Source organism: Dromiciops gliroides, chromosome 5 (genome assembly GCF_019393635.1).
Source record: "Dromiciops gliroides isolate mDroGli1 chromosome 5, mDroGli1.pri, whole genome shotgun sequence".
NCBI lineage: Eukaryota > Metazoa > Chordata > Mammalia > Microbiotheria > Microbiotheriidae > Dromiciops > Dromiciops gliroides.
The window spans coordinates 104,823,825-104,841,837 of NC_057865.1; the positions used below are offsets into that span (position 1 = coordinate 104,823,825).

Consider the following 18,013-nt stretch of genomic DNA (forward strand, 5'->3'; position numbering starts at 1 on the left):
TTCCTTCTCCAGTTCATTTTATGGATAAGGAAGGTGAGAAAACAGGGTTAAGTGACTTGCCCAGGGTCACACAGTTAAGTAAATGTCTGAGGTCAGATTTGAATTCTGGAAGACTCTGAGACTGGCACTCTACTGTGCCACCTGGCTGCGTCCTGGCAGGCATGGGGAGGTGCTCAGTTACTTTTAAGAGCATAAAGGGATTCTGAAACCAAAGTTTCCAAAGTGTTTCTATAAGTTAAAGGCAAATAGCCTATCTGCATACCTGGAAGGAGTTGTTGAACTGGAAGCTCACTGCACTGATGCAATCTTTGGCCCAGGACAAAAGTCAAGGCACTGGCACATGGTATTGTAAGGAAACAAGGAGTAGCTCAGTTTATTTGATGCAGCAAATCATTGCTGCCTACATCCAATAGATCATGTTAAGTGGCCAGTGGATAGTCAGGGCAATGCCCCGTTTGTCCAGGAGTCTGAGAGAATGATTTCTTGGGGACACAGCAAGTGATTTCAGTCACTAGGAGGATGCCCACAAGTTCTGGTTTTTACTGGTCATCAGGCAGCCTTGTGACACTGTCCTCTAGCAGTCCCTAAGGAGTGGCTCTGAAGTCATCTATCCCACAGCAGTAAATTAGCCCAAACTGCCCCAGGCTTCAGTGGTGTAAGGTCAGGGATCTTTCCCCAACAGGGTGGCCATAGTCAAGCCAGGGAGCAGGCCCTGATAATGGGTATGTAAGAAAATGACAGAATACGGTGCCTTGCATAAAACAGTTGCTTATTAGTTATGTATCTCTTAGCTCAGTGCCTAGCACATAGTAGGTACTTAATAAATGCTGGTTGATTGATTGATTGATTGATGAATTATTGTCGAAGGAATGAATAACTGGTGACCATTATTCCAGTTCTGGATTTGGTTTGATGAGCTCTATTAATCAATAAGCATTTATTAAGTGTCTAAGTGCTGGAGATTTAAAAATGAAACAGTCTTTTCCTTCAAGGAGCTTACTGTCCATCAGAGAAGATAACATGAGTGGGAATCAAAATCAGGTGATGGGAGGAACAGCCAAAGAAAGGCATGGTCAAGTGAGCTAGGCCTTAAACAAGAAACAAGAGGGATGAAACAGGGGTTGGGCAGAGGTCAGAAGTAACAGCCAGAATGTCTTCCAGAAGGCCAGATTGTGCCAACAGAAACTTCCTGTGAAGTACTGCTACCTCTTAACAGTCTGCTCCAGACTTTCTAGGCAGCCCAGTGAAGCCTGGTGGGGAGTGGGGGGCGGGGGCCAGGGCAGGGTGTCTGTCTGGACTTTAAAGGAGTCCAGTCACCTACCTAGTCAAGACTTGACTCCAATAGGGCAACATGTTGGTCTTCCCTGAGCCCAAGAATCCCCATTTGGAAGTACAGCTATGACCTCAGGTCAATGGGGGAACTCTGCCAGAGTAAGCATGGGCACAGTCTACTGCTGCCAGAGCCCTTGCTGTCTGGTTCATTTTCTGGGGGCATGTGAGGGTAGAGCTGGGAATGAGGGAGCTGGGCCAAGGACCCAATAGGGGGTTGATGTATTATTTCATCTAGGTAGTCTACTTGCAGTGTAATAGGAATCTCTAGAACAAGGCTTACTAACCTGGTGTCTGTGAATTTGATATCACATATTATTGGGTTTTTTTGTTTTATTTTGTTTTTGAGGGGCAATGAGGGTTAAGTGACTTGCCCAGGGTGTCACACAGCTAGTAAGTGTCAAGTGTTTGAGGCAGGATTTGAACTCAGGTTCTCCTGAATCCAGGGCCAGTGCTCTATCCACTGTGCCACCTAGTTGCCCCTACATTTTATATATATAAAAACTGGATATAGATATACAGTAGCTAGTTAAGGCACTGGATAGAACTCCAGGCCTGGAGTCAGGAAGACCTGAATTCAAATTTGGCCTCAGATACTTACTAGCTTTGTGACCTCGGGCAAGTCACTTATGATCTGTTTTCCTCAATTTCTTCATCACTTAAAATGGGGATAATAATAGCACCTACCTCCCACAGTTGTTGTGTGATGAAATAATGAGATTTAGCAGATACTCAAACACCCACCTGGAGATTAATCTAGACTGATTGAATCAAGTGAGAGTGATTAACTGCTGATTAGCTTACTTCAAGTTAACTGGATTGTAATTACACCTTGAGAACACCTTCAGAACCAATGGATTTGGATGATGCCAACCAATCAGCTTGAAGTAGTGTGTAAGGCCCGCCCCTGTTCCAGACCTATAAAAAGCTTCCACAATGAGTTTGCTGGAGAGAGTTCCTGATTAAAGCAGGCTCATGGAGGAGGACTTGAGGAAGAACCCACCCAGGCTGGAACTCTAGGCTAGATAGGCTTTTTCTTAACTTTCTGAACTCTTTGTGAATACCTGTATGCTTTAATAAATGTTTAATGCCCAAAGACTGGTGCTGAAGCTTCTAATTTAAGGCGACCACAGTTTAGATTTTAAACATCACAGTTGTAAGAATCAAATGAGATAATTTTTTAAAGTGCCTGGCACCTAGTAAGTGCTTGATCAATGCTAGATATTATGATATGTCTGGTTTCCTTTGTAATCCTATGTATTATATCATATGCACTCTAAAAGAGTATTTTGAGAAGGGGTCCATAGACTTCACCAGACTGCCAAAGGGGACCATTGACAACACGAATGTGGTAAAGAGCCCTTACTCTAGAGTTAATGCCTTCACCCAGAGGAGTGACTCTGGGGGCAAGAATTCCATGCTTAATTGGAAGGACAGTAGGAGAGAGATCTGGAGAACAGGTGAGCTTTTCAGTTTCTCCCTGTGTGAGATGATTATGGATTTGAGTCAGATTAAACTCTGAGGATGGGGTCTGGAAGATACCCAGCCCTGCCCCAGTATAGTTAGTTTAAAAGTTTATTGCTTGTCAAATTCTCACTGTCTCCTTTAAGTTTTATTGCCAATTAACAGTATTTTTACTTCGGCTCAGTTTCCCCACTTGTCAGCTACATCTTAGTTTTATCTGGAATCCATCATATGTCAGAACCCCAGTCCCTGTTGAGTGGGTTGGGGAGTTTGCCCACCAATTCAGTACTCGGGACTCAAGAAGAAGGGCAGGCTATCACGGGGCTCGGCACAGGATACGGCAATTAAGTTGAGATCAGATGTTAAATGACATGTTTCTTTTTCTCAGAGCAGAATCCCCTTGACCCTAGGGTCCCAACAATGGATTATTCTTTTATTCTTTATTCTACTTCTTTGATTTCCCAACATAGCCAAAGATAAATTTTAACCCTGTCATCCTTCTAAAACTAACACAATTACAAAACAATGCTGAAACACCTGAGTGACTCTTCCTGTTATTCAAGTTGAATATCTTTAGAGATAGGGGCCAGGAGAGGGGAAGGGGGAGTCAGTGGGAACTGAGACCCGAAACATCTGACTGTCAGTCCCCATTCCCTCTTCCTTCGGTTTGACCTTGTTCCCCCTCTCCTTTTCCCCCTTGTTCCTGGAACACGTATGCATGTCTCCATACATTGATCACGAGCTAAACACTCACTGTGGGTGAGACAGGATTGGATGTTAGATTGTGAGCTCGCCCTAGTGTGCGTGGGTACTCCCCCGCCCCAACACCACTACCAACATTCCTATAAAAGCTCAAGGCACGTATTAGCTATTGCGACTCAGTTATTGAGTTTGCCCATTCCTGCAGGAATGTAATAAATCTGTCTCCGCTTGACTTGGTGGTCTCCTCCAGTTATTTGGGCAAACTGAGGCAGTTTGCCCCAAACATCCCAAATCTCACTAATCAATCAGCTACCTGTTCTGTCTGCCTGTAGGGCTGGCATCAGATCTGTCAGAGGTGAAGGTTAATTACTGTTGACCTATATAACAAACAAAAGGGGATGGGGGGGGTTCTGAGAAGGAGAAAAGAGAAGGTTACCACAATCATTTGTTTGATGGCCCCTTCTCTTTGAGCACCACTCCTTCCTGACACCATATAAAGAGGCAGAGTGGGAGAGAAGTTCAGGGACTAGTCATATTTTGGGACTTCCCTCTTTCTGGCCATCCATGGAGGAAGAAATCAGAAAGCACGAGGCATGAAAGGTAAGCCTCGTTTAGGTGATGGTGGTAGGCAGAGACTAACAAAAGCAGACGTTGGGCAGCTGAGAAGGAGAGCTGGGCTTGTGAGACAAGCGATACTGAGTGCAGTGACAGGAACTCCTATGTGAGTATGATTTTTTTTTCTGGGGCAATGAGGATTAAGTGACTTGCCCAGGGTCACACAACTAGTACGTGTCAGAGGTCAGATTTGAACTTGGGTCCTCTTGAATCCAAGGGCCAGCACTTTATCCACTGCGCCACCTAGCTGCCCCCATGAGTATGATTTTGTTCTGCTTCCCCCTGGGCTCTGAATTATGGTCCATACAAACCCTTTTGTCAGAAGACACTTTTGTGTCCCCTCTCCCCGCCCCCCCCAGAAGACCATAGTAACCTGTGTGGGATCGACTATTGAATCTTACATCATGAAATTTAATCAGATTTTCTCTCTGATCCATTTGGGGTGAAAAGACCTGAATGGAATGAAATTGTCACCTGCTTCTGAACTGTTACTGTTCTCTTGGGATCAGCAGTGGTACCATGATACCTGTTATTTTCAGCTCTAAGTAAAACTCACATAGTTTCTGAGCACAGGATCATCATCTCCTCAACCTTCTCTGGTTTAAACAGATGATGCCCTTTGCCTTCTGAGCGTTCAGAGTCTGGGAGGGTGAAAGTTTGGGATTTTGTTGGGTTGGGTGGTCGTCGTTGTTGTTTAGCCACAAAAGATAAGAAAGTATGTCAAGTTGATGCCAGCCAATGTCAGCAAAACAGTAGATTATCCCTGTGCTGATAAATTTGCTTTCAACATAATGGTTTGTTTATTCAATAGGCTGCTGCTGTTCTAATTAGGGGCTTTCGACTCAGTGAAATGATTTGTAGAGAACCTGGCAAAGTGACAGACCAGAGGAATGTTTACTCTTTGAGTCCTAAGGTTTGCTTGTTTGAGTTTTTTGTTTTGTTTTTAAACTGGCCTTTCAATGAGTTTGGTCATAAAATACAGGTCAGTGATTCATTCTGAGAAGAGAATTTGGAGTCAGAGGACTTGGGTTCAGACCCTAGCTCTGGACCCAATTGTGGGTACCTGCATATTCAAAACCCCTGTCTTCAGTTCCTTGTGTGTAAAATGAGCGGCCTGGACATGTTGTCCTCGGATGACCTTTCCAGCAGAATTTGAACTCACTTCTCAGAAAAAGACCTTGATACCTGTTTCTCACTGAGTTTGTATCTCTTTGTCCCCACCCTAGGTGACTTATAGTTGTGCCTAGTGCGGACAGGATGACAGCTAGCAGGACAGCTGAGACCAGGAGCAACAGCAAGACAGAAAAGTTGAACTACAGACCTGTTAACAAGTGAGATCTTATTCTTTTTAACCTTTTCGTTAAACCTTTGGTTTTTTAACTTTTTTAACCTTTAAAATGGCCAGAATCCTGACCTTCTCCCATGTCCTCATCCAGGCACAATAATCTCACTTCTTTAGCTTCGTAAATCTGATTTTCTACCTCTTTTCTTTTCTTTTTGTGGGGCAGTGAGAGTTAAGTGACTTGCCCAGGGTCACACAGCTAGTGTGAAGTGTGTCAATTGTCTGAGGCCAGATCTGAACTCAGGTCCAGGTCCTCCTGAATCCAGGGCCGGTGCTTTATCCACTGTGCTACCTAGCTGCCCCAAGATTTTCTACCTTTTAAAAACGTTGGTGATTCAAACATTTGGTTTGGTTAATTGACTCTAGGCATCTTAAACATTTTTAAACATCTCTTGAATCATCTCCTTGTTTTCCACTTCTTTAATTTACTCAAACCTGGTCTGATCAGTGTTAAGTATTTCAATTTTACAAATATCTATGTGTATATCATGAGCAAGGTACATTTCATCTTTCACTCATCACAGTTGACCCTGGCAGATATAAAGGTGAATAAGACACACTTCCTCATCCCCAAGGATCTTACCATTTAATCGTGGAAATAGTATATAATAAAACATGTAAAGTACACAAGAAAAGGACCAACAAAGTTCTATGAAGGATCTGAGGAGGGCAGTATTTCTGGTTAGAAAACTTTAGGCAGAGATAGCATTTAGAGCTGGGCCTTACAAAAATCCATTAGGATTTTCAACAACATGGCGATGGAGAAAAAGGAATAGGTGATTTCATACTGCATTCCTATTCACATCTTCCATTATTATGTTTTCATTTTAAGCTAACATCCATGTTACATTGATCCCATAGGTGGCATAGTGGATTGAGCAACTGGGCCTGGAGTCAGGAATACCTGAGTTCAAATTTTACCTCAGATACTTACTAGTTGTTTGACCTGTGGCAAGTCATTTAACTTCTGTCTGCCTCGATTTTCTCAATTGTAGAATGGGGATGATAACAGTACCTACCTCAAAGGGTTGTTGTAAGGATCAAATGACATATTTTTAAAGTGCTTAGCACAGTGCCTAGCACATAGTTGGTGCTTAATTGACTGGGCATTTATTGATTCTGACATAGTAGGGACTTAATAAATGCTTGTTCTCTTCCATCTACTATGACCCCCTAGATATTTTTTGGGTACATATTCAGTTTTTCCACCCCATATATTGCTTCCTCATATATCATATCCTTTCCCTCAGATCCCCTTGGAGATCGTGCAAGTGAATTGAACATTGTATCTCCTCAACAGCTATATTTCCATAATATAGGAGATTAAACCTTTGTTGTTGTTGTTTAGTCTTTTTTTTTAAGTCACGAACAACTCTTCATGACCCCATTTGGGATTTTCTTGGCAAAGATACTACAATGTCAGTTTCCTTGGCCATTTCCTTCTCCAACTCATTTTCCAGATAAGGAAACTGAGGCAAACAGGGTTAAGTGACTTACCTAGTGTCACACAGTTAGTAAGTGTCTGAGGCCACATTTGAACTCTGGTCTTCCCTGACCCCAGGGCCAGCTCTCTAAGCACTGTACCACCTGAGCCATGGCCCTGGCTGCATCCCCTTATTCGAATGCAGGGTCCAGAAACATAGAGTTACTCTGCACATAAGAAAAAGGAGAACATTCCACTTTTCCCTGTCCCTCTCCCCACTTATTTCCCCTTTGTCACCCCTTTTACAAGCAGTTTTCTTTCCCCCACACTACAGAAACAGAGCCTCAGTAGTCAAATCACCATTCCATTTATTTATGGTATTATATACTACCAGTATATATAAGACTTATAGACAAGTATTGCATGCTGAAAATCTAGCACTTAGCACAGGCTTATTCTTTACCATTTAATATATGCTCAGTTTGCCCAAGTAAATTGTGAGCTCCTTGACCACAAGGGGCTGACTGGTTACTTCTTTATATCTCTAGTTCCCTGCACACAGTTGGTGCTCAATAATTGTTTGCTGCTGTCACAATCTAAAATCCAGTTAATGTACCTGGTGAGGCTACAACAATTAGCCTCGTTAATTTATACACTATTTTTCTGTTTTACTTTCTGTCCTGAAGACCAGTAATTAATTAAAATAAGACCTTCTATTTGACTTAAGGAAAAGATGACAAAGTATGTGCAATTCTCCATTTTTTATTTACATTCAGGAGCAGAGCTCAGCAACACACTTTTGGATGCTCTAATCAAAGCAGAAACCTCTACTTTATCAAGACTAGTCTGGGGGATAGTGAATGAACATATTTATTGAATCATAGGATTTTGAGCTAACAGTGACTTTAGAGATTACATAATCCAACCCCTACATTTTCCTTATGAGGAAACTGAGATGTGGAGGAGTTAGTTATGTGACTTATTCAAGGTCATACACATACATAAATCAGAATCTGGATTCTAACCCAGGTAAAAATCCACTTGTTCTTCCTGCATTTTTTGACATTAGCTAGAGGTCTGTCTTTACCAGTGACATATGTATTGAGCAGCCTCTGTGTACATTCTTGGCCCATAATTGTTGGTGGAGCTGTGAGCTGATCCAACCATTCTGGAGAGCAATTTGGAATTATGCCCAAAGGGCGATAAAGCTGTGCATACCCTTTGACCCAGCAATCCCACTTTTAGGTCTTTTGCCCAAAGAAATCATGGAGGGGGGAAAGGGACCCACATGTACAAAAATATTTATAGCTGCTCTTTACGTGGTAGCAAGGAATTGGAAGTTGAGGGGGTGCCCATCAATTGGGGAATGGCTGGACAAGTTGTGGTATATGAATACAATGGAATACTATTGTGCTGTAAGAAATGATGAGCAGGAAGAGTTCAGAGAAACCTGGAGGGTCTTACGTGAGCTGATGATGAGTGAGATGAGCAGAACCAGAAGAACATTGTACACAGTATCATCAACATTGAGTGTTGACCTACTGTAATGGACTATATTCTTCTCACCAATGCAATGGTACAGAAGAGTTCCAGGGAACTCATGATAGAAGAGGATCTCCAAATCCAAGAAAAAAAAGAAAGAAAGAACTGTGGAGTATAGATGCTGATTGAACCATATTATTTCTTTTGTTTTGGGTGCTATTGTTTTTTTTTTCTATTTTGAGGTTTTGCATCACTGCTCTGATTCTTTCTCTTGTAACAGGATTAATGCAGAAATAGGATTAATGTTATTATGTGTATATATATATATGTGTGTATATATCTATATGTATATGTATAGAGATATATAGATATAACCTATATCAGATTACCTGCTGTCTAGGGGAGGGGGGAGGGAGGGGAGGGAGGGAGAAAAATCTGAAATTGTAAAGCATGTATAAACAAAAGTTGAGAACTATCTTTACATGTAACGGAAAAAATAAAATATCTCATTCTTGGCCCATAGCACAACTGATGCCAATATATCTTCACTCATAGACATTACTAGTGGAAGACCCTATTGCACTGAAAAACCAGAAATGAGTCTTATGCAATAGCCTAATATAGCATTATTTCTTACGAAAGTAACCTCAAAATTGTAGAAATCTGCATGTTCTATTTCTGTGGCCATTTTCTTTTAGGACAATTCCTAGAATTTCTATGAAAGTCTCAAAACTCTAACTATTAAGGTCAAAAGAGTTTAGATCCACACAGATATTTTATGTACTATGCCTAAAACATTTAGTTTGAGTTCCAGATTTTCTTCTTCCCTCCTGCCCTTCCTCTATTCATTGTTGTTTGTCCTTCATTCTCAAAGAGGACCAAGACATTGTGAGATGATGTCATGATTTGTAGTGAATTGGATTTAAGGTCACCAACCTCACTCTCTCCTCCAGAGCCATCTGGGTCCAGTGACAAGATCTATATCAGGATCACAGAAGATGGCCTTAGATGTTTGAGGTAGTCGGGGTTAAGTGACTTGCCCAGGGTCACACAACTAGTACGTGTCAAGTATCTGAGGCTGGATTTGAACTCACATCCTCTTGCCTCCAGGGCCAGTGCTCTATCCACTTTGTCACCTGGCTGCCCCTCTACCCATTGAAAAGGCAAGCAAAGGGTAGATAGGTGGCACAGTGGATAAAGCACCGGCCCTGGATTCAGGAGGACCTGAATTCAAATTCGGCCTCAGACATTTGACACTAGCTGTGTGACCCTGGGCAAGTCATTTAACCCTCATTGCCCTACAATGACCCCTTACTATTACACCCCTACTATGAGCCCCACCCAGATCTTTTTTGGGGCACATATTCAGTTTTTCCACCTCTTATATTGCTTCTTCGTATATCATATCCTTTCCTTCAGATACCCCTTGAGATTGTACAAGTTAATTGAACACGTGTCCCCTTGACAGCTATATTTCCATCATATAGGAGATTAAGCCTTTGTTGTCCTTGTTTAGTCACTTTTGTTTCTTTGTTTTAATCATGAACAATGCTTCATGACCCCATTTAGGGTTTTCTTGGCAAAGATACCAGAATGCCATTTTCCTTTTCCATTTCCTTCTCCAATTTTTTTCTTTTTTTTTTTTTTTCAGGGAAATGAGGGTTAAGTGACTTGCCCAGGGTCACACGGCTAGTGTCAAGTGTCTGAGGCTGGATTTGAACGCAGGTCCTCCTGAATCCAAGGCCAGTGCTTTATCCACTGTGCCATCTAGCTGCCCCCCAACTCATTTTCCACATGAGGAAACTGAGGCAAACAGGGTAAAGTGACTTAACTAAAATTTGTTTCTTAGCACAGTAACCCTAGTTCTTTCCAGTTGAACCAGATCAGCATTCCACTCTTAGGCATACTGTTTCCATTTCTACACAATCCATACAATAGGGTACCACATGGACAAGAAAAAAAGTCAACCCCTTTGTTAGAAGTTACACCTGAAACCAGTACAATGCAATTTCTGTCTTCCCCCAAACAGTCCTGTCCTCACAGGGAGAAATAATACCAAACAACAAATTAGAAAAACTCAGAATGGGGGCAGCTAGGTGGCACAGCGGATAAAGCACGGGCCCTGGATTCAAGAGGACCTGAGTTCAAATCTGGCCTCAGACACTTGACATTTACTAGCTGTGTGACCCTGGGTAAGTCACCTGACTCGCATTACCCTGCAAAAAAAAAAAAAAAGAAAAAAGAAAAAGAAAAACTCGGAATGGTAAAACTTGGTTGTCTTAATGTTGGTGATTCATACCTGGCTTATCCCATCCAATTCAGTTCAATTAAACAAGTATTTAAGTAACCTCTGTGTGCCAGGCACCGTTCTAGGTACTAGGAATACAAAGATTGACCATTTATAAGCCCAGATGATTTTCAGTGTCAAACCAAGAATCAGACGATGAGGAGTTTGTGGCTCCCTTACTGATGTTTGTCTTTGCTTTGCAGGGTCAAGCTTGCAAGTCCAAAGGTGGTAGAAGAGTCAGGGAGGTGCTTCTTCAAGTTCCCCAGCAATTTCTCCCCTCGGGGTGTCCCCGGCCACTCTGGTCTTTTCCTAGAGATTGATCAGGATCTAACCACTAGAAGAAGCCCCCTAGAACCACTGAATGATCTGATGCTGGGGCCTAGACTTGACTGTTTTTCTCAGAACATGCTCAGCCCTAAAATGTTCATCAGCGACCCAGCCGTGGATCTTAGCGCCAAGGAAGGCAGCCGAGCTATGAAGAGGCAGGGGAGTGTGGCTCAGAACCCCTGCCCCACCAGGAGGGCCAATGCTCGACACAATTCTCTTAGCATAAAGGACAAGATTTCTGAATGGGAAGGAAAGAAGGAGCTGCCAGCTCCCCCGATAGGCAAGAAGGAAGACGGGCAGGGAAGCCAAGGGGAAGACAAGGCATCTTGTGTCCCAGAGCAAGTCAGTAGAGACAGTGTGCAGATAAAGAAGGTTGGAGCTAAGAATGCACCAGCCCAGGAGCCCAATAGCAAGGAAAACGAGAGAAATGTAGGGACAGTAAGTGTCAGGGTGCAGGGTACAGAGAGAGCAAGGCAAGACTTGACAGAGAGGGATGGAGATTCAGATCTTAACGTTGCAGGCGTGAGAGGGAAGAAGTTGGGGAAACCAAAGGTTCAGAAAGATAGTCTGTCAGTGCTAAGGCAAGTCAAGAAACTGGAACAAGTCTTGAAGGAGGGAGCAGCAGACTTGCATCCCCAGTTACCAGGTACTTATTATTCACCTCACTGCTTGCCAGACAGAGCAGATGAGGGGCTCCATGGGGGTGTGTATGGCTCTGAGCTGAGCAAGAGACTCGTTAACTTGGACTTAGAAGCAAAGGAGCCCCGATCTGAGACTGCGGAGGAGGTAAAAGGCCCATGCAGGAGGCCTTGGGACCAGAGTCTAGAGAACGTGTACAAGGGGTCAGAGACGGACCCCGCAAAGCCTTTCATCAACCCACTGCCCAAACCTAGGCGAACTTTCAAACATGAAGGAGAAGTAGAAGAGGAATGGAGCCGGACCCCTAGCTTCAGGAGGGACAAGAGAAACTTGCCTCCCCTGCCCTCCCTGCCTCCCCCACCCCTCCCTTCCTCTCCTCCTCCTCCTGCTGTGAGCAGAAGGTTATGGAATGGAAGACAGAAAAACAATGCGGATCACAGGTGAGTTAAGGTGCTAAGTGGTGTTCTTCCCATGTGAGTTCTATATGGGTTATTTCTTTCCCTTTTCTCACGCTCCCCGGAGCGTTTTGTGCTGTATTACATCTCTAATGTTAATCGGCAATTAGCAAATTAATGGATTTTTACCTGTGTCAACTCCTAGGTTCAAAAGGATGTTTGTGAAATTTAAGTGATGATTACATTCATCATTAGGACTATTAGCACATTAACACATCACATTAGCACTAACATAGGATTGGAGTGTTCAATGAGTCTGGTGAAATGACAACTGATGATTGTGTTTGTGTGTTTCCTTTTTTGTTCTCTCTAATGAGAGCCGTAACCATCAATTATATAAAGAAAGCAGCATAGCTCAATGAATGGAATACTGGGTTTGGAGTCCGGCAACCTGGGTTCAAATTCTGCCTTAAATACTTACTAGTTTTGTGTTATTAGGCAAGTCACTTAAACTCTCATTTTTCTTGTTTGTAAAAAGGGGATGGGGGCAGCTAGGTGGTGCAGTGGATAAAGCACCGGCCCTAGATTCAGGAGGACCTGAGTTTGAATTCGGCCTCAGACGCTTGATACTTACTAGCTGTGTGACCTTGGGCAAGTCACTTAACCCCCATTGTCCTGCAAAAAAAAAAATGTCTACCAATTGGGATGGTCTTACCTTGATGTACTGTCTGGCCAATCAGAAGGAAAACATGCCTAGTTAAAAAGGGGATAATAATTTTTTTTTTTTGGTGAGGCAATTGGGGTTAAGTGACTTGCCCAAGGTCACACAGCTAGTTAAGTGTCAAGCGTCTGAGGCCAGATTTAAACTCAGATCCTCCTGAATCCAGGGCTGGTGTTCTATCCACTGAGCCACCTAGCTGCCCCTGATAATCATTTTTATGCTACTGTTTTCCAGGGTTGTTTGAAAGGAAGGTACAAAATATAAATGAAAGTTAATTTCATTATAAAAAACAAAATGTCAATACAGGCACAGACATAGTTTATTGAGGACCATTGTTATTTTTATTAATTCATTACAACTGCATCATCTTTCTAGCTTTTTAAAGGTACATTATCTAATTTGATCCTTACAATACCCTCGTGACTTTGCTAAGGGAAGCGTTATGAGTATGTTCATCTAATAAAAGAAGAGACTAAAATTCTGAGAGGTGAGGTAATTTGGGGGAGGCCATACTGTGTGATAGTGGAGGATTCAGAATTTGTGCTTGGATCTCCCAGTTCCTACTTATCATTCTTCTGAACCCTTTAACACAGCCATATTAAATCACAGGTGGTTGTCACAGCTAGAAAAGACCTTAGAAGTTATCTAGTTCGGGGCAGCTAGATGGCACAGTGGATAGAGCACCGGCCCTGGAGTCAGGAGTACCTGAGTTCAAATGCGGCCTCAGACACTTAACACTTACTAGCTGTGTGACCCTAGGCAAGTCACTTAACCCCAATTGCCTCACTAAAAAAAAAAAAAAAAAAAAGAAGTTATCTAGTTCACCCCTTGATTGTACAAATGGAGATATGGTCATTATAAATACTTTTGAAATTTTAAAATAAAGTATATAGGACAAAAATGAATTGAAAAATATGCCCCCAAATGAAATCATTGCCTTGAAAATAAGCACATTTCTCAGATGCTTTGAAATCTAGTCTGTCCTTTAGCACACTGATGGATCTTGAATAGACCAATTGTGCTCATGTGCATAGTATTTCCACTAGGCTGGAAACATTTATAACATTTCATTGACTTCAAGCTGGTTCTCAAACCAATAAAAGGATGACCCTACAGTGACACTGCGGAAAGAAGCCAGCATCAGCTATAGAGGGAGGAGATGGAGCAGTGGATAGAGCACGAAGTCTGGAGGAAGACCTGGTTCAAATCTGGTCTCAGAGGCTTACTAGTTGTGTGACCCTGGGCAAGTCACTTAATCTTTGTTAACCTCAGTTTCCTCATCACAATAGCAATGAGAAGAAAAAGAAATTAAAGGAATTAGAAGAGATAACAAGGAAACAAAACTATCGCTCTTTGCAGATGATGTGATGCTATACTTAGAAAATCCTAGAGAATCAGCTAAAAAGCTACTTGAAATTATTAACAACTTTATCAAAGTTGCAGGATACAAAATAAACCATATCAATCATCAGATTTTTTTTATGTTATCAACAAAGTCTAGCAACAATAGATAGGAAGAGAAATTCCATTTAAAATAACTGTGGCCAATATCAAATACTTGGGAGTCTACCTGCCAAGACAAACACAGGAACTATATGACCAGAACTACAAAACCCTTTTCACAGAAATATAAAGTCAGATCTAAACAACTGGAAAAATATTAATTGCTCATTGGTGAGTAGAGCCAACATAATAAAAATGACAATCCTACCTAAGTAAATTTATTTACTTAGTGCTATATCAAAGTATCAAAAATATTTTATAGATCTAGAAAAAATAATAACAAAGTTCATCTGGAAAAAAGTTCAAGAATATCATGGGAATCAATGAAAAAAAATTCAAAACCAGGCTGGAACTCTGGACTAGAAAGGCCTTTTCTTGGCTTTCTGAACTCCACGTGAATGCCTGGTATGCTTTAATAACTGCTTAGTGCCAAAAGACTGGTGCTAAAGCTTCTAATTTAAGGCAACCTCACATTAGTTTTTTTAGACAACACGTTTAGATTTTAAACATCACAGTTGGCAACACATAGAGATAAAAGCAAAACCTAACTCCCAGGATCAAGTAAGTTGACCTATGTAGAACACTTTGTAAACCTTAATTGTTCAGTTGTTTCAATCATGTCTGATGTTTTGTGGTCCCATTTGGGGTTTTCTTGGTAAAGATACTGAAGTGGTTTGCCACTTCCTTCTTCTGATTTTTTTACTGAGACTTTTGGAATGCACTGCATCATTCTATATTCCACTTATTTGTCTATGTTGTGTTGTATTCCTTTCTTAGACTCCTCCATCATACATGGTGAATGTAGAAGAGAATCCTTCATGTAGTCTGAATGTAGAACCAAATGCTTCATGTAGTCTGATGAGAGAAGGATCATTGTTTTTTGTTTTGTTTTTATTTTTTGTTTTGGTTTTTTTGTGGGGCTGCAGGGGTTAAGAGACTTGCCCAGGGTCACACAGCTAGTAAGGGTCAAGTGTCTGAGGCCAGATTTGAACTCAGGTACTCCTGAATCCAGGACTGGTGCTTTATCCACTGGGCCACCTAGCTGCCCAGGTTCATTGTTGTCTTTTTTGTTGTTGTTTTCGCCAGGATCATTGTTAATTTGGGGGGGGGGGCGGGGAGGGTCAGAGAAGTCTTCATGAAAGAATCTGCCTACAAGCTTGGCCTTAAAAGATAAGTCCAATTTCAGTAAATAGGCACTTAGATATCAGAGGAGGGAACTGGGATCGGAAGACATTGACAAGTGTTAGCCAACTCACAGAAGTTGGATATGCAGTGCAATCTAAGGGTCAGTGTGGTGTAGTAGAAAAGACCTGGGCTTGGCTCCTGACTCCAACACTTACTAGCTGTGTGACTTTGGGCAACTCATTTAACCTTTCTGAGATGCAGTTTCCTAATCAATAAAATGAAGATAGTAATATTTGCAATCAATCAATAAACAACTATGAAGCACCTACTATGTGCTAGACACTGTGCTGAGTGCCACAATACTCACTTTGCAAGGCTCGCTCTCACTCTCTTCTTTCCTGAGGCCCAGACCCTTAAAGCATGATGTGAGTTATTATATGCGTGGTTTGGTTTGAAGAGAGTATAGCATATGTGGAGGGGAATTGTGTGAGATAAAACTGAAAATGGATAATGGTTCCAGATTGTAGAGGTCCTTCAGGGAGCTTGACTTTGATTTGGTAGACAATAGCTATTGGAGGGTTTGGAGAAGAGGCAGCAGTGGAAGTTAGATTAGGAGGAGAGAAGATGCAGAGATGGGAAAGCTGCTCTGACCATCCAGCCAGCTGGTGATGGAAGGGATGGCCTAAGGGGGAGCAGTGCAAATGGAGGAGGGGGTTGGGGAAGAGATATTGCAGATACAGGATTGTTAGACATCTAGATGACCGCTGGGATCTCTGCCAGGTCTAAATCTCTGATCCTATTTTCATAGGACTTGACAAATGATCGGATGTAGTGAAGTGGAAGGGGGTGGTGTAGGGGTGATGGGAAAACAGGAAAAGTAAAATCTATTCTAATTTGTATTATATTTATCCAACTATATATCTTTTCTTCCCCCCAAAAGACAATAAATTCCCTGAGGGTAGGGAATGTATTTTTATTTTTAGCTTTGTAATCTCACTGTGTAGTCCAGTGCCTATTCCTAGAAATTGAATAATTTTGACATGGTTGATAAATTCTGTAATTGAATATATAAATATGATGGGAGCTCTGAACCTATTCATGGTTTCACCCATTTTTTCTTGTGGGAAGGCACACATTTTCTTTTTTTCTTTTTTTTTGTGGGGCAATGGGGGTTAAGTGACTTGCCCAGGATCACACAGCTAGTAAGTGTCAAGTGTCTGAGGTCGGATTTGAACTCAGGCCCTCCTGAATCCAAGGTCGGTGCTTTATCCATGTGTCACCTAGCTGCCCCGGCACACATTTTCAGGAAAGCTGAATGGAGTTAAAGGTACAGTCTGGCTTCAGAAGCTAAGCTAAGCAGTCTACATGGGAATCAAGCCCCATAGCCTTGGTCCTCCAGCACTGCACACAAAATAATTTTTGACTATGTTATCCCATAGACTTTCCCAGAGATTCTACCCAATATGCTCAAAGCCTATATTTTAGTGATGTTCACTTGACAACTATAAGATGGTTGGGTTGGAGAGAAGAGAAACTAGAATTAAGGACACCACTGGGAGGCCATTACAATAGCCCAAGGGAGTGGTGATGAAGACTATAACTAGGCTTGTGGCCACATGAGTGGAGAGAAGAGAAAGGATGTAAGAACTTGAGTATGACCTTAACATGCATGGGAGACTCAACTCAGTTTTGTTACAGTAGAAATGTGGACTGCTATAGAAAATGATTTGTGAAAGCTAATTGCTTCCTTTCCCATGTTTCTATCAAGAATGTCTTCAAGGGGCAGCTAGGTGGTGCAGTGGATAAATCACCGGCCCTGGATTCAGGAGGACCTGAGTTCAAATCCAGCCTTATACACTTGACACTTACTAGCTGTGTGACCCTGGGCAAGTCACTTAACCCTCATTGCACAGGGGGGAAAAAAAGAATGTCCTCAATATACATTCTTTTGATATGGCCAGTATGGGGATCTGTTTTGACTATGTATACCTGTTTTTTTTAAAAGTTTTGGTTTTGTTCTTTTCCAGTGGGGAGAGGGAAGTGGGAGAGAGGAAAAAATGATTAATAACTTTTAAAAAGTTTAAAAAATGGCATCAATACATTTGGGGTTTGTTCTCAGAAAACCTACCTTCTTCTAAATCCTCCCATTTCAGATGAAGACGCCACTGTCCTTCCAGTCACACAGCTTTGCAATCTCAGGGCTGTCCGCAGCTCTTTCCTTTCCCTCACTCCACATTTCCAGTCAGCTGCCAGATCTTCTCTCTGGACCTGGACAACTTCTCCCATCTGCTCACCTGACCGCCAGCCTCAGTCAGGGTCTTATCACCTCTCACCTGGACAATTTCAGTAGCTCCCTAAGTGCTTTCCCTGCCTAAGGTCCTCTCTAGTGCCTCCTCTGTACAACTGCTGAAATGATTTTATGAAGGTCTGACCGCATCACTCCTCTACTCAATAAATTCCAGCGGATTCCCTGTCACATCAAGGATAAAATATAAACTCCTCTGCTTTGCATTGAAAACCCTTCACAAGTTGGTCCAAACCTACATTTGCTGTTTTATTATACATTGTTCTTCTACCAGCATTCTACAGGCTGGCCAGCTGGCTTTAATGTCCTTTCTCATACATGATGCTCCATCTCCCATCTCCATTCCTTTGCTCC

At 42.1% G+C, this 18,013-nt stretch overlaps 1 protein-coding gene across 2 annotated transcripts in view; it reads left to right on the plus strand.

Moving 5' to 3' along the window:
* Positions 1 to 18,013, plus strand: part of DENND2A (DENN domain containing 2A) — a 187,179-nt gene that overhangs the window by 38,137 nt on the left and 131,029 nt on the right. For both annotated transcript variants that reach the window (XM_043966250.1, XM_043966251.1), the window contains exons 2-3: positions 5,337 to 5,441; positions 10,848 to 12,050. In XM_043966250.1, the coding sequence (XP_043822185.1) occupies positions 5,368 to 5,441; positions 10,848 to 12,050 (1,277 nt within the window). In that variant the 5' untranslated portion in view covers positions 5,337 to 5,367. The remainder of the gene's footprint in view (positions 1 to 5,336; positions 5,442 to 10,847; positions 12,051 to 18,013) is intronic.